Genomic DNA, 22,970 nt, shown 5'->3' with positions numbered 1-22,970 from the left:
TCAGGGCATGGGGCAGGTCTTATGGAGCAGGGGAAACCAGAGGGAAAGGGCCCTGCTGGGTGAGGAGCTGGTGTGGGTGGGGCTTGGGGAGGGGTAAGGTTTGGCTAGGAGGGTCCTGACATTATGCTGCCCCCAGGACCTGTCACAGGATGAGGCGGTGGGTGAGGCACCAGGAGGCACAGCCGTGGAAGGCTACCTCTACAAGCGTGCCAGCAATGCCTTCAAGACCTGGAGCCGGTATGGCCCCCCCCTCCCCCCCCGCCACTTCCTGGAGCCCCCCTGGACCCCTACAACTGGGTGAAGACCCCCAAACAGACCCCCCCCATAGCACCCCCACAACAGGCTTAGAGGACTTTCCCTAGCCCCCCAGGCAGGTGAACCCCGCCCCCCCCGGCAAGTACAGAGACACCCCCTCAAGTCCCCTCTCTGCCCCCTGATTTCCTTCCCTGCTATCTCCATCCATTTTTCCCCCTCAGGCGCTGGTTTTCCATCCGCAGCAACCAGCTGGTATATCAGAAACGTGCCAAGGTGAGTTGGGGGGCAAGGGATGGAGAGCAGGACACCTCTCCCACAGTGTGGCATGGGGGGCAGGGAGTCTCACTGGTGCTGCCCACCCCCTGCCAGGATGCGCCCACGGTGGTGGTGGATGACCTGCGGCTCTGCACCGTCAAGCCCTGCCCTGACCATGAGCGGCGCTTCTGCTTCGAGGTCGTCTCCCCTTCCAAGTGAGACATCACCCTCCCCCACCCCCCCAGTGCTGGGACCCACTGGCCCAGCCCCTGAGGAACCTCGCATTTCTCTGAGACCCGCCCCCCCCTTAACTGCCTAGTATTCCCTGATTTCTGCCCCCCCAGACCCTGCCCACACTCCTGGGACACACCTGCCCCCCTGCAAGCTGCCAGGACTCCTCTGCTCTCTGGGACCCCCCCACAGACTCCTCCCATCCTCCTGGGATCCCCAACACTGTCAGGACCCTTCCCAACCCCCAAGTGACCTCACCCCTTTGGGATCCCCTTAACTGCCTGGTACTCCCTGAAGGAACCCCAACCACTCTGGAAACCCCAGAGACCACTCGCACTCTCTTGGGACAACCCCCCCGGTCCCCCGGGACCTCCCATCTTTCTGGTAACCCCAGAGACCTCTCCCACCCCCCTGAGACCTCCCCCCCCACCCCGATGGTGCCAGGATCCTGCACAGACCCTCTCTTTGACCTCCCACCCTCCTGGGAACACCCCGCCCAACCTCCCAGGGACCTCCCACTCCTCTGGGACTCCCTTGACCCACCTAGGACCCCCTGCTGTCTCCCCCAACCCCCCACTCCTCTGGACCCCCCCCATTTCCCTTGGATCCCTGCCAACTCCCTTCATCCACTGAGACCCCCCCCCGCTTAGATTCCCCTGTAGGGATCCCAAGGGACCCTCGTCACCCTCCTAGATGCTGCCAGTACCCTTCCCTGTTCTATTGGACTCATAGAGACCTTCCGCTTCTCTGGGACCCTCCCAGTATCTCCTAATCTCCCCCCCAGGGACCTCCCACTCTTCTGGGGCCCCCACACCCCCAGCATCCCCCTTGGACCCTTCTAGCTCCCCTCATCCACTGAGATGTTGTCCACCCCCTGCCCCTAACCTGACTGGGACCCTTCAGGGACTCCTGACCCTCCCCCCCCAGGACACCCCTCGAGCTTGCCTGATCTACCCTGTGCTCCTCATGTCCCATACCCAGGAGCTGTCTGCTGCAGGCGGACTCAGAGCGGCAGCAGCAGGCCTGGATGAGCGCCGTGCAGAGCAGCATTGCCTCGGCCTTCAGCGAGGGGCAGGCACAGAACCCTGGCCAGGTATGGAACCCCCCAGGTTTCCCCACAGCACCCCCAGCCACACCAGGCAGGTACAGAGACCCACCCCCCCAAAGCCCTGAAAGCATGGGAGACCCCCATCTCCATAGCCAGCTCAACAGATGAACCACCCCCCCACCGGCAGGTACAGAGACACTTTCCCCACCCCCTACAATAGCTGCCCAGGCAGGGGAGACCCCCTCATAGCCCCCCAGGCAGGTAACACCCACCCCAGGCAGGTACAGAGATTCTTCACGTAACTCTCCAGGCAAGTGAGACCTCTGTGAGCAGGTACAGAGACCCCTCCCCCCCCCCCCAATAGCCCTTCAGACAGGTACAGAGACCACCCCCCATAATCCCCCCAGATGGGTGAGACTCCCACTGTGACTGCCCCCCCCCCCCACACACACACACACACACACCCTGTGTCCCCTGCAGCCAGTGGAGCGCCCGGCCTCGCTTTCGGCCACCACACTGCAGACGGGAGGCCGGGCAGGCCTCCTGCGGGAGCCCCCTGACAAGCGAGTGCTGGACCTGGTGCAGCGGCTGGAGGGCAATGCGCAATGCTGTGACTGCCGTGAGCCTGCACCCGAGTGGGCCAGCATCAACCTGGGCATCACCCTCTGCATTGAGTGCTCTGGCATCCACAGGTGCGCCCGAGACCCCCAGCCCTGCCTGACAGCCCCCTTCAGCTCTCAGGGCCTTCCCATGCAGCCATAGCACCCATTGGGAACCCCCATGCCACCCCTGGGACCTCCCCACAACCCCCACTCCCTAGTACCTGTGCGGGACCCTCTCCACAGCTGCCCTAAGACATACCCCCCAGCACCCATCAGGGTCCCCCCCCCCATAGCTCCTGGGAGTCCCCCATACAGCTCCACCCCCCAGCACCCATCTGGGACCCTCCCATACCCCCTGGAACTCCCCTGACAAGCCTCCACCCCCACCGTACCCATGTGGGTCCCCTCCATGCTATTCCTACTGCCAGCATCTACTTGGGGACTGCCCCCTTATTGCTCCTGGGATTCCCCCCACAATCCTCCCAGCACTGTCTTGGGACCTTCCACACAGCCCCCTAGGACCATTGGAGGCTTTCGAGGGTCCCCCCATCTCACACCCCCCCCTCCCGGCAGGAGCCTGGGTGTCCACTTTTCCAAGGTGCGGTCCCTACTGCTGGACTCCTGGGAGCCTGAGCTCATCAAGGTAACAAGGGGGGCTTGGGGCCAGGGCTCTGGAGCACTGACTGTCAACTTTAAGGTCCTAGGGGGCGGGGATCTAGGGATGGGGGCAAGGCTTTTGGGCAATGATTGACAAGTGTGTCCTATGGGAGTGTGGGTCTTGGGCTGCAAATGACAGGTGCGAGTCCTATGTGGGCACGGTTGTGGGGATGGTACATGGGTCCTCTGGCGGGCAGCAGTGGGTTCAGGGGTGGGGCTTGGGTTCACAGACAGGGCCAGGGTTATATGGGGCAGGGCCCTGGGAAGGGAGCCAGGACCCATTTGTGACTGACAAGTCTATGAGGCAGGCTCAGAGGGGTGTGGGGGTGGGGCTCTGAGGGTATAGGCAGGCTTTTACTATGATTGACAGACATGAGTGTCCCATGAGGGATCCGGGAATAGGAGGTGGGGCTTTATCTGTGACCAACAGGGGCAAGGTTCCTGCAGGGGGTTTGGTGCCAGGCCTTTAGCTGTGGTGGACAGGTAGGGGGTGGGGCTTGGGCCATGACAGACAGGTGCCTGGCTCAACCCCCGGCAGCTGATGCGTGAGCTGGGGAACAGCACCGTAAACCGCATCTACGAGGCGCGGGTGGAGGAGATGACAGTGAAAAGACCCCACCCCGGCTGCTCCCGGTGAGGCCCCACTCCCACACCCCTGCAGACTCTGCCCCTAGTCCCCTGTACTCAATGACACCCCCGCCCTCCCCAATCCTATCCCATCCCCTCAGGGCTGAGAAGGAGACATGGATTCGTGCCAAGTATGTGGAGAAGAAGTTCCTCACAAAGCTGCCTGAGGTGCGGCAGAGCCGGGGGGGTCTGCGTCGAGGCCCCCCCGCCCGCGACCGGCCCCCCAAGCCCACCCCAAAGCCCAAGCCTCTGGACCTCAGCCGGGGCCCAGGTACCATGGGGGAGCGGGAGGCCTGCAATGCTTTGGAAGCAGGAGTTGGGGGGAGGGGATCCTAAATGCTGGGTGAACCACACATTTTCCCCACACATTGACCTCCCATATTGACTCTAGGTAATCCTTCCTTCCCCCACCATTCTGCCCCAGTTCCCCCATTGACACCCCCCTGCCATTGACTGTCCCATTAACCCTCCTTCATTAACCCAATCCCCTTGTTAACCTCAGTAGGAAGCCACAGCATCAGCGGCCTTGGACCCACAGAGTCTGCTCCAGGTAGGGCCCCTCCTGCTGGGGGCTGCAGGTCGGGAATGAGGGGCACCAACAGGCAGGGGCTGTGGGCTGGGAGTGAGAGGCACCGGTAAGGCTGAGACACGGGGCTGCAGGTCAGGAGTGAGGGGGACCCGCAGGGCTAGAGGGTGAAGGGCAGCGGGAGTGAGGGGCACTAGTAGGTCATGGCCGTCATTAAGCACCCCCCCCCACCCCCCGCTTCAGAGCCAGCCCTACCCTCTTCAGAGCTGCGCCACCTGCACCCTGGGGCACTGCTGGCATGGGCAGCTGAGCGGCAGAGCCTGCCCACCATGGCCGATGCGCTGGCCCATGGGGCTGACGTCAACTGGGCTGACATAGCTGCCGATGGGCGCACGCCCCTACTGCAGGCCGTGGCCGCGGTAAGTGGGGGGGGGGAAGTATGGGTACGCTGGGTCCCTGGAGGGGTCAGGGGTCATGTGAACCTCCTTCTGCTTTCCTTTCCCAGAATTCCCTGCTGGCCTGTGAGTTCCTGCTCCAGAATGGGGCCAACGTGAACCAAGCTGACGGGGCCGGGCGTGGGCCTCTGCACCATGCCACCATCCTGGGCCATACGGGGTGTGTGTGTGTGTGTGTGTGTGTGTGTGTGTGCATGTGGTGGGGGTGTGGTTTGCTGTTGCTCAGGATGCCAGTGCCCCTCACTCCTGACCCACAGCCCCTCTGGCCCTGCTGGTGCCCCTAACTTCCAGCCTGTGACCTCCAGCCCCTTACTGTCATTCAGATGCCAGGCCCCAGGGCCTGCTGGGCCATCTTGGGCTAAGCAGGTGCAGGCAAGGTTGATGCCTGGATGGGAGACTGGTTTCAGGGCCTCTTGGTTCCATGCTAAGTAGGGCAGACCTGGGCCAGCTGCTGGATGAGAGGCCTCACCTCCCCCACCCCTTCTACCTGGTCTTTGATAGGTTGGCCTGCCTGTTCCTTAAGCGAGGGGCCAATATCAACGCCATGGATGTGGAGGGCAAAGACCCGCTCTCCATTGCCATGGACATGGCCAACGCTGACATTGTCACCCTGTAAGTGGCTTGCCCCTGGGGACTGGGTGCAGTTGGGGGTGGCTGGTCTGTCTCCTGGATCGGAGATGCGGCCAGCTCTGGGGTGGGGCATGGCTGGATGTAACAGGGACCCTCCAAGAACAGGGTGAGAGGCTGGCATCTCATTCCTCCCCCCACCCCCCAACCACAGGCTGCGGCTAGCAAAGATGAGAGAAGCAGAAGTCGCCCAGGGGCAAGCAGGTGGGTGTCACTGCGGCACAGCTGGGGGTGGGCTGCAGGTCGGGAGTGAGGGGCAGGGGGCTGCGGGTTGGAAGTGAGGAGCGCTGGCTTGGCTGGGGAAGGCAGGAATCTGCAGGTTGAGAGTGAGGGACATCAGCGGGGCTGGGAGGGCAGGGGGTTTCGGGCTGGGAATGAGGGGCACTGGCAGGGCCTGGGGGGAGCAGGGGGCTGCAGATCAAGAGTGAGGGGAAGCAGCAGGTGTGATGGGGCTTTGGGTAGGGAGTGAAGATGCCCCCTGACCTACCATCACCACCACCCCGACACTCCCGCTCCTCCCAGGCGATGAGACCTACCTCGACATTTTCCGGGATTTCTCTCTTATGGCTTCGGACAACCCCGAGCTGCTGACCCGACGTGACCTCAAACTCACCACGCTGTAGCCCCACCCTCCCTCCTGGCAGGGAGGGGAGGGTGCCTCCAGGCCCTGCCCATATGTCATTCTGGCTCCACCCCCTTCTCCCACCTGGGACTCCAGAGACTTCTGGGATGGCCCCAACTGCAGATTTTTCGATTTTTCTGTCCTATGCTATGAGCACTGGGGGGCCCCGTCCCCTTGTTTCAGACTCTGCCCCCTTTGTCTTCCACCCACTTGTTCTATTTATTATGCATTCACGACCAGTCTTCTCCCTTGATTCACTGGAGATCAAATGGGAGTTCCCATTTTGAAAGGGGTGGTTGGAAGGGGGGCTGCAGGTTGGGAGTGAGAGGCACCAGCAGGGCTGGAAGGGGTCCTAACTTCCCGCCCCGCCTCCCCCAACACAGAAGGAATCAGAGGGCACCTGTACAAAGCTGGCATTCAATAAACCAACTGGAAAGACCCTGACTGGTTGTGCTGGTCCCCTCGTGCGGCCACCTCTGGGGTGGGGGTGCCTGGGTAAATCAGGGTCTCCCCTCTGGGGTGGAGCCAGCCTTGTTTTCGCTCTCTGGGTTCAGATCCACGCTTCTGGCTTGACTGATCTGGAGCGGATCTAGCTTGCCGTGGCCTGAAGTAGAATGGATTAATGACACAACTGGAGTGAGTCTGGATCTACATCTGCCTAGGTAAGCCTCCAGCGCACTAGGGGGCAGCTTCAGTGTTGTTTTGTCATGAACCAGGGCCTCCTGTTCCCTTCTAGTCCCGTCATGTGCCCTGGATATACAGGTGGACAGGCGCCCACTTACATCACACCCAAAGAGCCATCTCTGCTTCCTTGGCGGAGGGCTTGAATTCCCAGCAACCTCCAGGAGGACATGGAGAGCTGGCCAGAGTTGGTAATGTGACGAAGACCAAGGCTCCAGCTATGAAAAAGGTCCCTGATACAACGCAAAGGAAACCTAGAATGTGCCAGACATGGATGGATGTGATGGCTATCTAGAACCCAGCAAGGGGCAAGGTTGTGTTACCTAGAACTCAGAGTTGGTATATTTGGTTATGGATTTCTAGGATTTGTGACGTGTAGAACATGCTGAGTTAGTAACAGCTTTGGGCACAGCTGGTTGTGGATATCTAGGTGCCTATGTGATACCTAGAACATGCAAAAATAGCATTGACTATAATTGTGGGCATCTAGATTGCCAAGTCCCCTATACGTGATATCTAGAACATGCAAAGATACTATTGTCTGTAGCTCGTGGTGGCTATCTAGATCTTTGAGAATCTTACATGTGATATTTGGAACATACAGAGGTAGTATTCCCTATAGCTGGTTGTGTCCAGATCCACGAGTACCCTGATTGACATCAAGAACCTTGACCCTAGAACGCTAGCCAGTGTCGGCGTGAGCCATTTGTGTTACCTGGAATGTAGAGGCATGTTGATTTTATATATGTGTATTAAGAGTCTTCTGGAAAGCACCATGTAGGCTACGTTGCATGCCTAAAACAAACCTAGAGCATTAGCTGGTGTGTGATCCGGTTGTGTTACCTAGAATGCAGTGGTGTGGAATTGGTTCATATATGTTTATTGCTAAGATATATCTAGAATGCACTATGTAGACCGCTCTGCATGTCTAAAATGAACCTAGAACACTAACCAGTGTGGGTGTGATCCAGTTGCACCTCTACCTAGAATGTAGAGTCAGGTTGAATTATATATGCATATTGTTAACAGCCATCTAGACTACAATGTATAGAATGTTCTGCAGGCCTAGAACAAACCTAGAATTACTAGCCAGTGGGTAGCCAAACAGCGCCTCCTGGAGCAGTTTGTTCCTGTAAGTGCAGCCAGTGCCTCCTGTTCTAGAACATACTAGATTGCCAGGAAAGTTTAAGTGCAGAGGATCTAATAGGAAAATACAACCATTGACTCCAAAATGGAGTGACCTGGAACCCAGCCATAACCCACCCTATAGCTGGCTGCATCTCAGTACCAACAAGATGAACCTAGCTGGGGGATATGTGAAGACAGGGCCCCAACTTTCTGGAGCCAACACCCCCACCCTTCCCCCCCTCCCCGGTCACTGCAGTCAGCCCTACCCCATCCCACTTCCAGCAGCTGTGGCCACTTTCCCCTCAGTATTTTTGCTGGGATTAATGACGCAACAAAAGAGGCTTGGGACTTGGTGGGAGGATGCCAGTAACTCGGAGAACATCTAAAGATGTTCCATGAACAGGCAACAGAGGGAAAGCGAGAAGTCCCTGTTATATGCGGCTACCTCCCCACCCCAGAGGCAGCTGCATCTTGGGTGCCATCTGACATCATCGGGATGCCTGGGTCCAGACATCTGTGGGTCCTCAAGGAGAAGTCCATCGTCACATGGACATCAGCCCCATGGCCTCTCTCTGCTGCTAGCTGACCTGGATTGCAACCTCCGAACTGCCCCGGTGGTGCAGACAGCGGAGCAGGCCCCTCTCAGCCTGCCCCCCTGTCCCATCCTCGGTCTCTGAGTCCTCGTGGCAGGAGAAGAAGTCTGGCAGCGTGAGGAGGAGGCAGCTGCCAGCCAGCAGGAAGGCACCAGCGGCCACAAAGGAGGCTGTGTAGTCACCTGTGGTGTCCCGCAGCCAGCCTGGAATGTAACAAGAGCTGTGCATGACCTAGAATGTGCCCCACGGGCTACCTAGAACCTGGGGCACATCTTGGTTGGGCTACAGTGATGTGCTACCTAGAACACATCACATGGTTCATCCAAGCCCTGGAGAGTTCTGGGCTTGAGCATCCCAGAACCCCCACTGTTCTGGATAATGTGGGGCATCATCTTGGGTGAACTAGAACCCACAAGATGCCATAATGGTGGTAGGCTAAGTGGACAATGCATTGCAGTACTTGCAGCACATCGTGTGTTATCTAGGGCCTGGATAGATTGTGGCTGGAACATCCCTGGACCCCATTGTTCTACATTATGTGGGGGTCATTATATTGAGTTACTTAGAACCCAGAAGACATAATAGCAGTGGTCTGAAAGAAGAATGTGCTACCTAGAACACCTCATACATTGGACCTGGGCTGAATATCCCAGGATGCACCTTGTTCTGGATAATGCACAGTATTGTCTGAGTTACCTAGAACCCAAAAGATGCCATAGTGATAGGCTAAGAGGGCAAACCTTTGTGCTGTCCTCCCTAGAACCCAGGGAACAGTTTGGGTGGGCAAAGATGACATTGTGCTACCTAGAACATATCCCATGTGTCCTCTGGGTCATGGATGGTCACAGTTTGGACACCCTAGGACCTCAATTATTCTGTATAATGGGACAGTGCGGAGCAGTGTCTTGAGTTGCCTAGAACCCAGAAGATACCATAGAGGGGTGCTAAGAAAACAATGCTTTGTGTTACCTGGAACATATCACATGGCTCATCCAGGGCCCGGGTTGGGCTTGAACACCCCAGATCCCCAACTGTTCTGGATAATTGGATCAAGTGGGGCACTATTATGGGTGACCTAGAATCCACAAGATGCCATGACACCACAAAGCATTGCTTAGTCTACCACTATCTAGAAGACCCCATGTGAGTAGAGCCTGGATAGACTGTGGCTGGAACATCCAAGGATCCCTGTTGTTCAAGGTTATGTGCAGCAATGGCTTGAGTTACCTTGACCCCAGAAAATGTAGCAGCAGGGAGTCTAAGGGGATAATGTGCTACCTAGAACGCTTCAGCAAAGAGGGCTGAGAGCCCAGATGCCTGGGTTCTCTAGGTAGGTAGAGCAGGAGGTACTAGGAACCTGGATACCTGGGTTCCCTGGACAGGGCCTGGAAGGTCCTTACCAGCCAGCGGTGCCCCCACCAGCGATCCAGCACTCTCAGCCATCTGCATCCAGCCCATGGCGCCCAGCACCCGCCCAGTGCCCACCACCTGGGCCAGCCCGGCATACTGCAGCGGGGCCACAGCGCCGGCGATGAACCCGTAGGCTGCAGCCGCGGCCGCCAGTCCAGGGCAGCTCCCTGGCAGGGGCAGCAGTGCCAGTGTGGCGCCGGTCAGTGCTGTCCACAGTGCCAGCTGCCACAACAGCCCTGTGGCCCACCGGTCAGCCAGCCAGCCAGCTACCACGCGCCCACAGAGGTCAGCCACTGAGGCCATGGAGGCCACTGAGGCGGCCCGGTAGTCAGCGCAGCCCCGTGCCTGAGCGTGTGGCACCAAGTGCACATAGGGCACGTAATAGCCGGCATCCACCAGCGTGAAGGCGGCGGCGTAGCGCAGGAAGGCACTGGAGCGCAGTAGGCCTGAGGGGACCGTGCTGGGGCTGATGGGCTGCGCCAGGGGCCGCAGCAGGGCCCCACAGGCCACCACGTGGAAGGAGAGGCCGCCCACCAGCAGCAGGGCCCCACGCCAGCCATAGGCCTCGGCCAGCAGCTGGAAGAGTGGCGAGAAGGCAAAGGCCGACAGCCCTGCGCCCGACAGCGCCAGGCCCGTGGCCAGGGCCCGCCGGCGGTGGAAGTACTGGGCCACCATGGCCACCGAGGGCGTAAAGACCAGGGCCCAGCCCAGACCTGAGGGGGAGGAAGAAAGGCAGCAGGTGAGGAAACTGGCTGCCATCTTGGAAACAACCCAGGTAGCTATGGCAACGCCAGCCCGTGGCCATCTTTGCTATAGCGACCTACACCTGCTTATATGGAAGCAGGGGTGGGCTCTCCCAAGATGACTACTGGCCAGCTTGGGGGCGTTGCCATAGTGACCTAGGCCTGCTAAGATGGCCACCAGTGTTGGTACTCCTACAATGGCTGCCAGCTGGCCTGGGGCCATTGGTATAGTGACCTAAACCTGCTACAGACCCAGGCTGGGTGGCAGCCATCTTGAGAGTACCCACCCTGGAAGCCATCTTAGAAGGTTTAGGTCACTATGGCAAGGACCCCAGGCCAGTCAGCAGCTATCTTGGGGGTGTCCACCCTGGTGGCCATCTTAGTGGGCTGAGGTTGCTATGGCAATGGCCAGAGCCAGACAGCTGGCCAGTAGTCATCTTGAAAGTGTACTATTCCCCAGCAGCCCCTGGGGCAGTAGCCATCTTGGAAGTGCCTATGCTGGCAGTGATGTTGGAAGCCCCAAGCTAGGGGGCCAGTTGCTATCTGGGAAGCACCTGTCCCAGCAGCCATCTTAGCAGGTTTGGGTTGCTATGGCAATAGCCTGAGCCATGGGGTTGGTTGGTAGCCGTCTTGGGAGCCCCCCTCCTGGTGGTCATCTTGGCAGGCCCATGTAGCTACGGCAACAGTCCCCAGCTGGTAATGATGATGAGCTGGTGTCCTGTTGTGCTCTGGGTTACCCAGAATGCCTCATGCTCATATGGAGCTAGAGCACACTCCAGTTTCCCAGCATCCCTTGCTCCCAGAAGGAACCCTTGGCCATCGCTTAGTGTCCTATCATTCCTGGGTTATGCAGAATGCCTTGCTGTCAACATGGTGCAGTTTCCCAGAACCTTTTACTCCCAGAGGGAGCCCTTGGCAGTGGTCTGCTGTCCCATCCTGCCCCAGGTTACCCACAATGCCAAGGCTACAGAGCTAGAGCATGGCCTGGTTTTCCAGCATCCCTTGCTCATAGAGGGAGGCCCCAGGGCCACACTCCCACATCCCATCAGGCCCTGGGCTACCTAAAGCTTTTGCTCTCAGGCAGAGAGCTAGACTGGGGGTTGCTTTCCCAGAATCCCTTGCTCCTAGAGCAGCCCCTGGGCCCCAGCCGGGGGTCCCACCATGCCCTGGGCTACCCAGAATGCCTTGTGGGGGGGAAGGTACCTGTGAGCAGCCCAATGCTGAGGTGCAGCTGAATGAGGCTGGTGGCGAAGGAGGCCAGGATCAGGCCCAGGCTGGCCAGGACCCCACCTGCCATGACGACGGGGCGGGCACCAAGCCGGGCGCTGAGGGCGCTGCCCACAGGGCCTGCGGGACACCCAACGTCAGGGGGAGCTGGGTCCAATGCCCCAACCCCACCCCAGAACTGGCTGCATACCGGCCAGTGAGGTGTTCTACCCAGGTGGGGCCCACCCCAGCGCTTGCTGCATCTCGAGGAGAAGAGAGATAGCTGCATCTTAGCTCCAGGTCCCCTGTTATACTCTACTAGGATCCACCCCAGAGTTGACTGCATCTTGGGGAGAATGTCCCTGTTCTACCCAGTTGGGACACACCTCAGAGCTGGTTACACCTCAGGGAGAATATCCCTGTTACATATAGCCAGGACCAACCCTAGAACTGTGTGCATCTCAGCTCCAGGTCCTCTGTTATACTCATCTGGGATCCACCCCAGAGTTGGCTGCATCTCAGTGATGGGCAAGGGGACTCTGTTATACTGAGCCCAGTTGCACCCAGAGCTAGCTGCATCTCAGTCTCAGAGGTGGGGTCTTTGTTCTACCTGGCCAGGACTCACCCCAGAGCTGGCTGCATTTCAGCATTCAATGGGCATGGATGGGGTAGGGGAAGATGTCCCTATTCTACCCATATGCGACACCCCAGAGCTAGCTGCAGCTCGGTGGAAGAAATCCCTTTAATACTCAGCCATGATCCACCCCAGAGCTGACTGCATCTTGGTGCTCAGTGAGGGATCTGGATAGAAAGAGCCCCCCAACCCCATCTTGCCCGCAACAGCAAGCACCAGGTACCATCCGGGTAGGGATGAGTGTTGAAGGGGGTGGCTGGAGGCAGCTGTGTAGTGCAGGGAGGCTTCCAGCAGGGGACACTACAGGGTAATACCCAGGCTAGGTGGGTAGGCACTAGAGGGTAGGGAGAGGTGACAGCAGGGAGGCTGGGAACCCGGATTCTCTCTCTGCTCGGTGCGGGGAAGAGTAGGGGGGGGATGAGTACAGGGGGAGCTCAGAGCCTGGACACCTGGCTTCTCCTCTAGTTCTGGGCAAGGCAGTGATCTGATGGCAGGGGCTATTGGGGGGGGGGTCTTTTACTTACCCCCCCCACACACATTGACCCCCCCACCCCACCAGGGCCAGTGACTCACCACCGAGCTGGAGGACGGCGATGGCGCTGGCAGGGACCCAAGACACGGCCCCCACCGGCTCCCCGAAGTGCCCCACAAAGGCCACGAAAAAGATGCCGAAGGAGCGCAGCACTCCAAAGACCAGCGCCGCCTGTGCAAAGCCTGCCAGCACCACGGCCCAGCCCCAGCCCCCATCAGGGGGCACCAGGACCTCTGCACCCCCCTGCAGGCGGGGCAAGAGGTGAGGCTAAGGGGTAGGCCTGTCAGGGCAGGGGAGAATCTGGGTGTCCAGGCTTCCAGCTCCCCCTGCTGTCACCCCCAACCGCCGCTCCCCTCCCAAAGAACCCAGGTGCCCAGGCCCCCCTGCTGTGTGCCCCCTTCCACCCCCACCCCCTTCCCAGAGGGAGAGAGAACCCCCCAGCCTCTTCCCTCCCAGCAATCCCAGGCACCCGGGCCTCTCACCATCAGGGTGTCCAGGCAGCTTTGAGGACCCAGCTGGCTCCAGGCCCAGCCAACTTGGGGGGGGGGGGCGCGGGCAGCCTGGGGTCAAGTTACAGGGCAAGGAGTGTCAAAGTCCACCCCCCCCCCAATGGCCTGGGCCCTGGATGCCTGCGTTCTCTGGGAGGGGAGGGGGCATGGGGGGAGGAGCCTGGCTGCCTGGGTCCACTCTCCTCCGTCTCCCTGCCCCTTTGCCCCCCGCCCCGTTAATGATCCACCTGCTGCCCAGCCAGGCATGCTGGCCCCCAGCCCACTCTGACCATTGCCCCCAGAGCTCTTGCCCACCCCCCACCATAAGCTCTGGGAGGGGGGTGGGGGCCCAGACACCTGGGTTCTTTCCCACTCTGAATCCCAAGTCAGAGCAAAAACCAATCCCCTGCAAGAACCAAACAGATCCCCCCACAAAAACACAGAGACCCAATGGAACGCACCCAGCACCCCTCCCCCTACATCTGCCCCCAAACCCTCCCCATAAAAAAGCCACCTCCTTTATGCATCTCAAAAGTGCCATTTCCTTTCATGAAAAACTCCAGAATCCCAATTTTTAGCACCATAAGCCAGTCTGTTCTTTGTGGACCCGCCAGCAGGTCTACATAGAGAACCCAGGTATCCGAAGCTGTAGCAGAGGGCAGCGGAAGACCCTCCCATGCCAGCCCCAGGTCTATACAAGACCCACAATAGCCCCATCTACCCATGCCAATGCTGTTGGCCAGCCCAACTGGAAGGCCCTTCTTCTGAAGGCCACAAGTGGCTTCCCCTCAAGGTCACTCAGGGTCTTCTGGGGGCAGGTGGCTCCTGCCTGCACAGCAGGGGTCCTCGTGCGGGCCAGGGGCAGTCCTGGGCATGGCACTGGGGCCAGAGCAGGTGGCCGCCGTGCAGAAGAAGCCGGGCAGCATGGTCAGGATGAGGGTCCCAGCCAGGAGGAAGGCACCGGCCACTACGAACGAAGCCCTGTAGTCGCCGGTTACATCCCGTAGCCAACCTGGGAGCAAGGGGTAAGAGTCACCAAAAAGACAAGATGGCCACCACACTGGGGTGCAATGGGGCACTTAAAACTGGCTGCCATCTTGGGTTCTGGGTGCCCCAATATGGTGGAGGACAGCAGCAATCTTGGAGCACCCAGGAAAGGTGAGACTAACCCAGAGAGTTGCAGTAGGGGAAGGGGGAGAACTCTCCCAGTGCTTGGCAACAATTGGGGTCTGGGGAGTTAGAACAAGGGGTGGGGGTGGGGGAATCTGGGGGCCCAGACTCCTGGGTTCTCTCCAGTTTGGGGAAGGGATAGAGGGATTTCGGGGTGGGGGGAGAGAGAACAAGTGGGGGGCATCTGGGGGCATGGACCCCTGGGTTCCCTCCAGTTTTGGGGAGGGGAGTGGGATTGAGTGGGAGTGATGGAGCAGGGTGAGGAGGGGGGTTCAGGTAGGAGCCCGGACGCCTGGGATCCCCCCCCCTCCCAGTCTCCTAATGTTACACCCAAAAGGGCAACCCAGGCCATGCCCAATATAGCCTGGGCTCCAGTTACCTGGCCCCCGGGGCTGGGAGAAGGGGGGTAGCAGCACCTACCAGCCAGTGGTGCCCCCAGGAGCCCCCCGCCGCTCTCCAGCATCTGTAACAAGCCCAGCGCCCCATAAATCTGCCCCACGCCCACCAGCTGGGGCAGGAGAGAGAAGATCACGGGTGTGAGGGCACCAGCGAAGAAGCCATAGGCAGCTGCCAGGACCCCCAGCACTGGGTATGAGGTGCCCAGGGGCACCAGCATCAGTGCAACCCCTGCCAGTGCCGTCCAGGCTGCCAGGAGCCGCAGCAGGCCACAGCCACGTGCATCAGCCACAGCACCCGATGCCAAGCGCCCAGCCAGGTCGGCCACAGCCATCGCCGACAGCACCGTGGCCGCCTGGTACTCACCCAGGCCCAGCTCCCGGGCCCGGGCCACGAGGTGGACATAGGGCACGAAGTAGCCAGCATTCACCAGGGTGACGGCTGCTGTGAAGGCCATGAAGGGGACATGGCGCAGCAGGGCCAGGCCCACAGGGGCTGGGCTGGGCTCGGCAGGCAGCACCAGAGGTCGCAGCAGGGCGCCACAGGCCACCAGGTGGAGGGAGAGGCCGCCCACCAGCAGCAGGGCCCCGCGCCAGCCATAGGCCTCAGCCAGCAGCTGGAAGAGCGGTGAGAAGGCAAAGGCCGACAGCCCCGCGCCCGACAGCGCCAGGCCCGTGGCGAAGGTCCGGCGGTGCCGGAAGTACCGAGCCACCGTGGCCATGGTGGGTGTGAAGACTAGGGCCCAGCCCAGACCTGAAAGAGAGGCAGCTGGTCACCATCTTGGCATAGGCCTCAGTTGCTATGGCAACAGCTGGCTGGCTGCCATTTTGGTAGTCCCAGGGGGCTACTACAGGAATGGCCCAGAGGCAAAAGGCCCAGCCAGACACCATCTTGCTAGACCTGGGTTGCTGCAGCAACAGCCAGAGCCATGGGGCTGGCTGGTGGCCATCTTGGAAACATCCCTGTCTTGGTAGCTGTGATGGTAGACCCAAGTGGCTACTGTAGGAACAGCCCCAAGGCAAATGACTGGCCAGTTGCTATCTTGGTGGGCCTGGGTTGCTATAGCAAGAGCCAGAGCCATGGGGGTGGCCAGCAGCCATCTTGTGCGCACTTCCCTCCCCAACCATGATAGGCATGTTGGTAGGCCCAGGTGGCTTCTGTAGGAATGGCCCTGAGGCAAAGGACTGGCCAGCTACCATCTTGGCAGGCCCCAGTTACCGTGGCAACAGCTAGAGCTGCAGGACTAGGAGCAGCCATCTTGGAAGCACGGGAAGTGGCCCCTTGGCAGGCCCAGGTTGCCATAGCAACACCTGAAGGCATGGGGCTAGCCAGTGGCCATCTTGGAAACAGGGAAAGTGGGCCCAAGTTGCCACAGCAATAGGCCTGGCAGCTCAGTGTGCCAGCATGATCATAGGGTTCCCAGAAGCCGTGGCTGCCAGCCAAAACCACCAGAGCACCAGCTGGAGCGGGGAGGGGGGAGGTATTGCTACGGGAACAGTCCACAGCCATTGGCAATGATGGCAGCAGGCTCTGGATTACCGAAAAGCTTTTGCTCCCTGACATGGGCTAGTACTGCAGCTGGCTCAGGCCAGCCCAGAATTCCTTGCTCTTAGAGGTAGAGCTAGACTGTAGTCTAGTTACCCAGAATCCCTTTCTTCCAGGTGCCAGGAAGTCCAGTGTCCCCTTGTGACCCAGGTTACCCACAATACCTTGCTCTCGGCTGGAGAGCTACAGCATGGCCTGGTATCCTACCCACAATACCTTGCTCTCGGCTGGAGAGCTACAGCATGGCCTGGTATCCCAGCATCCCTTGCTTCCCAGACAGCCCCACATCCCATCATGCCCTGGGCTACCCAGAAGCCTTTGCTCTCAGAGAGCTAGGCAGGGGGCTGTTTTTCTAGAATGCCTTGCTCTTAGAGAAGCTCCTGGGGCTACAGCCCAGGGCCATTACATGCCCTGGGCCACCCAGAATGCCTTCAGGGGGATTGGTACCTGTGAGCAGCCCAATGCTAAGGTACAGCTGGATGAGGCTGGTGGCGAAGGAGGCCAGGATCAGGCCCAGGCCTGCCAGGACCCCACCTGCCATGACGACAGGACGGGGGCCAAGCCAGGCGCTGAGGGTGCTGCCCACGGGGCCTGTGGGACACCCAGCATCAGGGAAGACCAGGCCCAATGCCCTAACCCCCCCGATGTGGGACCCTCTCCATGTTCCCATTAGCCACCTCCCAGCCCCCACCACCCACCCGGAAGACCCAGGCATCTAGGCTCCCAGCTGTAGCCCTCAACCTCCTCCCGCCCCTGGGGTTGACCCAGCATCTGGGCCTGCTCCACCTGCCCCCTCCCAGAAAGCCCAAACCACCCGGCTCTCTCCCCTGGCCCCTCTCCCCACCGCTGCAAGGAACCCAGGTACCCAGGACTCACTGGCAAACTGCTGCACAGCCACAGCGATGGCGGGCACCCAAGACACAGCCCCTGCCGGCTCCCCGAAGTGCACCACAAAGGCCATGAAGAAGACGCCAAAGGAGCGCAGCACCCCGAAGACCAGCGCCGCCTGCACAAAGCCTGCCAGCACCACAGCCCAGCCCCAGCCCCCGTCAGGGGGGGCCAAGCCCCCCACCGTCATGACACCTCCTGTGGGAGGGGAGGAGAGTGGGATGCAAGGGGCAGCTGGGGAGTGTGGGGGGCAGCAGAATGGGCTGCAGGGTGGTAGATTTGCGGGGGGGGGAGATCTACAGGGGGTAGGTTGAGGGGTATCTCTGGAGGGGGATGGGGTAAGTTGAGGGGGTCACACCCAGGCCTGGTCACACCCACCAGGCCTGGGTGTGACCTCCCCCCCCTCCCAATCTCCGCCTTTGCTGATGAGGACTGGGGGGCCTGGATACCTGGGTTCTCCTCCAGCTCTGGGAGGGGCCCAGGCAGTGCAAGTGAGGGGTGGGTGCAGGAGGATAAGGGGTTAACTCCCCCCCTTAAAGGGCACCAGGAGGGGTTGGGGTGGGGCTAGAGGGAAAGGACCAAGGACTGTAGGTATGCGATAACAATGACCACATGTCCCACTGCCTCTATCGCACCCCCCCCCCCCCCCGCCTCCTGCCCTTCCTGGAACAGCCCATGTGCCCTACCCACACACACATACCCTTTCTAGCTATTACACACGCACGCACACTCCTGCTATCACACACACAAAGAAGTCTTCCTATATTGTACACACAATGCACACATTCTAGGTATATGCACACAGATCTATATAGGCAGAGACCTTGTGCATGTACAGACTGGTTGTGTATATTTGTGGGTACATACAGAAGCACACTCTACATCCATATACACAAATACATAGTGTGTGAATACACATGTATTTGTGTATATGCATAAGCACATACATACATACCCATACACACACATAAATGGAGAGTACTCATGCATCTGTTATACACACCCACACAAGCACTCTATACATATAGACACGTACACACAAGCACTCTACATAAATACATGGATGTACTCTGTGTGTGTGTGCACAAGCACTCTATACCTCACATATTCACATACCTATGCTCTCTTTCTGCACACACACACATGCACGCAGAGGACCCGAGTGTCCAGGACACAGAGAAAATGCACACCCATACACCCGCCCTGTAAGCACATATACTACCCAGCACGACACCCCTGCCCCCGCAGCCACACCCTGTGAAGCACACGCCTGCACACAGGTACTTGCACACGCATCCATGTGCACACCTTTGCCCCCCCCAGACCCCAATGATCCCCCAGCAAAGAACAACCTAGCTCTACCCCCTCCAATTCTGCCTCCCTGATTTATATCCCCTCTTCCAATTTTACCCAATCCCTGCAGCTTACTCACCTATCACAGTGCAGGGGCGGGGGAGTCTCAGGGCCCCCCCCCCCCGATCCCAAAAGGGTGGTGGTGTATACCCCTTCTGCCCGAGGGAGACGCGGGGCGGGGGCATCCGGGCTGATTTTACCACTCCTCCAGCATGGCTGGAAGAAGTGGGGCAAAGTCTACGTGGCTGCAGCCAGGTGGATCTGGGCTCTAACCCCCACCCCCAGAGTATTGGCCCCTATCTGCCCCCCGGGGCACTACAGTGGGGCATCAGCCCCCCTCCCTGGGTGTTATAGTGGGGTATCAGCCCCTATCTACCCGCCCGGGGCATTATAGCAGGGCAGGAACACCCTCCCCGAGCGTTATAGTGGGGGATCAGTCCCCAATTACACCCCCCCGGCTTACCTGGCAGCTCCTCCCCGGAGCTGGGTGCAGCCTCCTCGTCCGGCCCCGCCCCCCGGCCTTATAGCGCCATAGCGCTCCCACCTCACCTCCCGCAGGGGGCGCTGGAGCTCCCCCCCGCGCACGTGGAGGGGTCCCAGGGCCGTGTCGTTCCAAGGGGGCGGGGCCTGCGTGTGGGACACCCCGGTCACGCCCCCTTCCGCCGGGTGTGGGGAGAAGGCGCAGGCGCTGTGTAGCGGGAGGGGTGGGGGAGGCTGCATGTGTACGCACAGGCGGGGGACTCAGGCGTTTGGGACACATACACCCTATGTATGTAAGGGGGTGGGAGGGCAGATGTGGGTGTGTGTGTGCAGGAGAAATCTGCAAGGTGCAAGGAGAAGTGAGGGGGTGTGTCAGTGTGTGTGCATGAACAGGGGAGGTGGGCAGCTGTGCAGGGAGTGGGGTGCTTGCAAGGGGGAGTGAGGGAAGGGGTGCATGTTACAGGAAGCGGTGTGTTGGCATGTGCACAAGGGGAAGAAGCGCGTGTGTTACAGGGGGGCATGCATTGTGTGCGTGCATGCAGTGCAGGGGCAGAAGTGTATGTGTTTGACAGGAGGGTGTGTGCAAGGAGAGTGGGGTATGTATCCATTGCTGGGAGATGGGTGCAGGGCAGACTGGTGAGTGTGTAGGGGAAGTGGTGTGTGTGGGTGTGTCCCAGATATATGTGTGTGCGCCTCAGACACCTGGATTTTGTGGGGGGGAGGGGGTGTTGCACAATGGGTTCTCTAGGAGGGGGTGGGGGCTGGGAGCCGGGGTGCCTGGGTTCTCCAGCTCTGGTGGGCAGTGGGGTGTTGCAGGTGTGGACGTCTGGGTTCTTCGCCAGTTCTGGGGGTCAGATATCTGAACCCAGTTTTCCTCTGTGGCAGCTGAGCTCAGGACTAGGCCCCTTCATTCTGGACCAGGTGATGGGCCCTGTCCACTCCTCCTCCCCCACAGGAAGCTCCCAGTGTGCATTTGGGGGGAGGGGGGGCAGGCAGGACACAGTCGTCCTGAGCTTCATTGTTAAGGTAGGACGCTTAGAGGGGAGCCCAGATGCCTGGGTTCTCTCCAGCTCTGGGAGGGGAGTGGGGCCTGGTGGTTAGCATATGGCTGCTCTAATACGACACCTGCTGCCCATCAGAGGTCCCAGGTGACCAATCTGCTTCCTTGCTTAATACCACCCCACCCCACCCCCAAATTTGGGAGGGCTGATATGGGTGAGGCAGTGTCCTCATACTGTACGCAAAAATATATGGTACACTTAGGATCAGATGGCAGGAGGACAATTGTGGAAGAGGTTCCTAGGGGAACTTGGAGATCCTTCTATCCTGGACAGACTTAACCTTCCTCACTTAATATGCACACACCATTTTTATTGGTGGGGGTGTTGCATGTGGTATGTAAGAAATTATGGTAATTTAGATCAGCCACCAAGAAAAGAGGTTGGATTGGTGGAATAGACACTGAGGGGAGTTGTGGAATCCCACAAATGAGCTTCCCTGCTTAACTGGAGGGATCTTGTGTGTTGTACACAAGTAAATATGGTAGATTTTGATTGGCCATTGGGAAATACACCTTCATGGTGACCACAGTCAGAGAGATAAGGGAAAAGTGGGATCATTCTATCCTGGGCAGAAATGACCTTCCTCGCTTAAGACCCTCATTTTTTTTTGTGGTCGTGGGAGTTGTGTGTAGTATACTAGAACATATGGTAGATTTTGATTAGCTGTTGGGAAATACACTTTCATGGTGAGAACAGTGAACTAGACACTCAGGGGAGTAGTGGGATCCCTCTATCCCAGGCAGACATAACCTTTATTGCTTAATACATGCACCCCCATTTGGGCTGGGGGGAGAGAGTGGCATGTGGTACACTAGAAAATATGGTATATTTTGATTGGTCATTGGGAAAAATACATTCAACAGTGGAATAGACCCTGAGGGAAGCTGTGAGATTCTTCTATCCCAGGCAGAGATTGCCCAGCCCTTGTCATAGTTGCACCCAATGAGGCCACACCCACTAAAGCAAGTATCAAGCTTTATTGACACCAGCCAATGAGATGCCGAATGGGGGGTGGGGAGACCCCCGCCCCCGAAAGACCCAAAATACAAGGCAGACCCCCTCATTCCCATGTTTCCCTGCAACACGGAGTGGGGGTGGATCAGGGGGTCACCCCCTCAAGGGTAGGGGGCACTGATTGGGTCTGGGGGATGGGAGGCAGGCGTGGGCAGGGCCTCTACACCCTGTTCTAGGTCTCTAAGAGAATCAGTTCTAGACTGGTCTATGGGTTCTAGACCACCGAACTCAATAGGATGCTGCACCAGTTCCAGGTGCCCCTTTGGCATGAGTCCTTTTGGACAATGCTCTCTGTTCATTGGGCACTGGTTGAGGTTGGCCTTTTCCCTACTGGAACCGAGGGCCAGCAAGAGAGTCATTGCAGTCCCAGACCACGGCTGGCTCTGGGTTTTGATTGGCAGGGGGGAAAGGCTGCCTATCACACACGTTCTAGGTGCCTCTAATGACCAGTGACTGCTATCGGTTCTAGGTGTGCTAACATCAGAGCTCCCGATGTGTTGGCTCTGTGGAGCTCAAGAGGCCTGAAAGGATGTGGCAGGGTCTGGACTGGCTGTGCCAGAGAAGTCTAGAGCAGCTGTTTCAGGATCCAGACACAAGATTTGAGGAGAGAAGAATCTAGAACAGTCTACAAGGTAGCAGATATCTAGAGACAGGCAGATCAAGGCCTAAAAATGTAGCATGTAGGACCCAATGGTGGAGGGCGCTGAAGTTGCTCTGTCCATGGATGGAGCAACTCGAGAACCAAGTCTACAACCCAAGATGGCCTAGACAAGATGCTGCCATCTCGACTCTGGAGATGAGGCCTATAGACTGAGGAGATCCAAATTTCCAGTGCTGGAGTCTTGCCTTGGATGACTCAGCCGTTCTAGACTCACAGGACAAGCTCTGGAGGATGCAGCCTAGAACCCAAGGGACATTTGCTTCTAGACCCTCCCCCAACCCAACCGCTGAGAGGACCTTCTGGATCAATCCACGCATGGGCATGCCCTGGTGCCCTTCCTGCCCTGGAAACCGCCACCTCAAGAACATTCTAGCTCATGCCGAGGGAGTGGGCCACCTCTTCTGTCTCCACAAAGCGTTAGCGCAGCAGATGCAAAGTGAATTAAAAAGCCATGCCCTCCCCTGCCCCTTCCTCCTTGCTTGGCATCGTTAAGTACATTTGCATATGCATGAGCAACAAGCAGTGGATTGGGGGGAAGAATAACAACAAGGAAAGAGCTGGAAGGAGTCTTGTATTGAAGAGGGAGGAACTTTTATCCCCTCTTGGGTGGGTGGAGTGATGGATGGGTGGAAGGAAGAAAGGAATCTGTGAGGATGGATGAAAGGGAAAGATGGAAGGAGGGAGGAATGGGTGAACAGAAAGGATCTGTGAGGAAGGATGGATGGAAGGGATTGGTGAGGATGGAAGGAAGGAATAGTGGATGGATGGATCAATGGAGAGATGTAGAGATGGGTAGATGGAGACTGTGGGTGGATAGATTGATGATGGGCTGATGGATGTATGGATAGATGGGGAGAATGGATGGATGGCTGGAGAGTGAGTGGATGGATGGAAATGGAAAGAGGTTGTGTTGAATGGGTGGAGGGAGAGGGGATGGATGGGTGGATAGAAGGGATCTGTGAGGAAGGAAGGAAGGTGTGTTGGGTAATCAAGTGATGGATGGATAGACAGGGTGAGGGGGTAGGTGGGATCTGGAAGGAAGGAAGGAAATCAAAGCCAGGAGATATCCAGGGGCCAACTCC

At 58.7% G+C, this 22,970-nt stretch overlaps 3 protein-coding genes across 16 annotated transcripts in view; 1 reads left to right on the top strand and 2 right to left on the bottom strand.

Moving 5' to 3' along the window:
* The window catches only part of ACAP1 (ArfGAP with coiled-coil, ankyrin repeat and PH domains 1), a 29,591-nt gene extending 7,760 nt beyond the window's left edge, over positions 1-21,831 (top strand). For 5 of the 10 annotated variants that reach the window (XM_090055609.1, XM_090055604.1, XM_090055603.1 and 2 more), the window contains 14 exons: positions 137-237; positions 477-528; positions 625-725; positions 1,723-1,834; positions 2,270-2,481; positions 2,965-3,034; positions 3,587-3,681; positions 3,777-3,946; positions 4,178-4,225; positions 4,445-4,620; positions 4,707-4,816; positions 5,158-5,268; positions 5,438-5,487; positions 5,806-6,349. In XM_090055609.1, the coding sequence (XP_089911735.1) occupies positions 137-237; positions 477-528; positions 625-725; positions 1,723-1,834; positions 2,270-2,481; positions 2,965-3,034; positions 3,587-3,681; positions 3,777-3,946; positions 4,178-4,225; positions 4,445-4,620; positions 4,707-4,816; positions 5,158-5,268; positions 5,438-5,487; positions 5,806-5,906 (1,509 nt within the window). In that variant the 3' untranslated portion in view covers positions 5,907-6,349. Of the gene's footprint in view, positions 1-136; positions 238-476; positions 529-624; positions 726-1,722; positions 1,835-2,269; positions 2,482-2,964; positions 3,035-3,586; positions 3,682-3,776; positions 3,947-4,177; positions 4,226-4,444; positions 4,621-4,706; positions 4,817-5,157; positions 5,269-5,437; positions 5,488-5,805; positions 6,350-6,459; positions 7,418-12,859; positions 13,094-21,696 lie in introns of those variants that run through there. The other 5 variants (XR_016443305.1, XR_016443307.1, XR_016443306.1 and 2 more) reach the window with 5 other exon arrangements.
* On the bottom strand, positions 7,758-13,668 carry LOC149861470 (monocarboxylate transporter 13-like). Its single transcript, XM_090055718.1, has 5 exons — positions 13,315-13,668; positions 12,874-13,075; positions 11,664-11,807; positions 9,708-10,430; positions 7,758-8,510 (listed from the first exon to the last, which is right to left on the bottom strand). Exons 1-5 carry the CDS (start codon positions 13,315-13,317, stop codon positions 8,293-8,295), a joined length of 1,290 nt encoding a protein of 429 aa, XP_089911844.1. The 5' UTR covers positions 13,318-13,668; the 3' UTR covers positions 7,758-8,292.
* Positions 13,862-19,292, bottom strand: LOC149861469 (monocarboxylate transporter 13-like). 5 transcript variants are annotated; one of them, XM_090055685.1, is made up of 5 exons: positions 18,752-19,127; positions 17,308-17,517; positions 16,879-17,022; positions 15,253-15,639; positions 13,862-14,332 (listed from the first exon to the last, which is right to left on the bottom strand). In XM_090055685.1, exons 1-5 carry the CDS (start codon positions 18,855-18,857, stop codon positions 14,115-14,117), a joined length of 1,065 nt encoding a protein of 354 aa, XP_089911811.1. In that variant the 5' UTR covers positions 18,858-19,127; the 3' UTR covers positions 13,862-14,114. The 5 variants fall into 5 exon arrangements, with proteins under 5 accessions (XP_089911811.1, XP_089911809.1, XP_089911808.1 ...); XM_090055683.1 differs by having other exon boundaries at positions 13,864-14,332; positions 14,911-15,639; positions 18,752-19,126; XM_090055682.1 differs by lacking the exon at positions 18,752-19,127 and adding an exon at positions 19,136-19,292 and having other exon boundaries at positions 14,191-15,639.
* Positions 21,832-22,970: the final 1,139 nt, after the last annotated feature.

This window comes from Crocodylus siamensis, chromosome 6 (genome assembly GCF_052110815.1).
Source record: "Crocodylus siamensis isolate JL-2025a chromosome 6, ASM5211081v1, whole genome shotgun sequence".
Classification (NCBI taxonomy): Eukaryota; Metazoa; Chordata; order Crocodylia; family Crocodylidae; genus Crocodylus; species Crocodylus siamensis.
The sequence above is the reverse complement of the archived record's forward strand: the minus strand, read 5'-3'. Positions and strand labels throughout refer to the sequence as shown.

What these genes read in the sequence shown, in the direction of transcription:
- LOC149861469 (XM_090055681.1), bottom strand. Translation starts at nt 18,857, where the DNA reads ATGCCCCCGCCCCGCGTCTCCCTCGGGCAGAAGGGGTATACACCACCA. An exon ending in GGCTGTGCAGCAGTTTGCCA is followed by an intron (nt 17,023 to 17,307) that starts GTGAGTCCTGGG and finishes GGTGTCCCACAG; the next exon opens with GCCCCGTGGGCAGCACCCTC. An exon ending in TAGCATTGGGCTGCTCACAG is followed by an intron (nt 15,640 to 16,878) that starts GTACCAATCCCC and finishes CCTCTCTTTCAG; the next exon opens with GTCTGGGCTGGGCCCTAGTC.
- LOC149861470 (XM_090055718.1), bottom strand. An exon ending in CGCCGTCCTCCAGCTCGGTG is followed by an intron (nt 11,808 to 12,873) that starts GTGAGTCACTGG and finishes GGTGTCCCGCAG; the next exon opens with GCCCTGTGGGCAGCGCCCTC. An exon ending in GGTGGGGGCACCGCTGGCTG is followed by an intron (nt 8,511 to 9,707) that starts GTAAGGACCTTC and finishes GTTACATTCCAG; the next exon opens with GCTGGCTGCGGGACACCACA.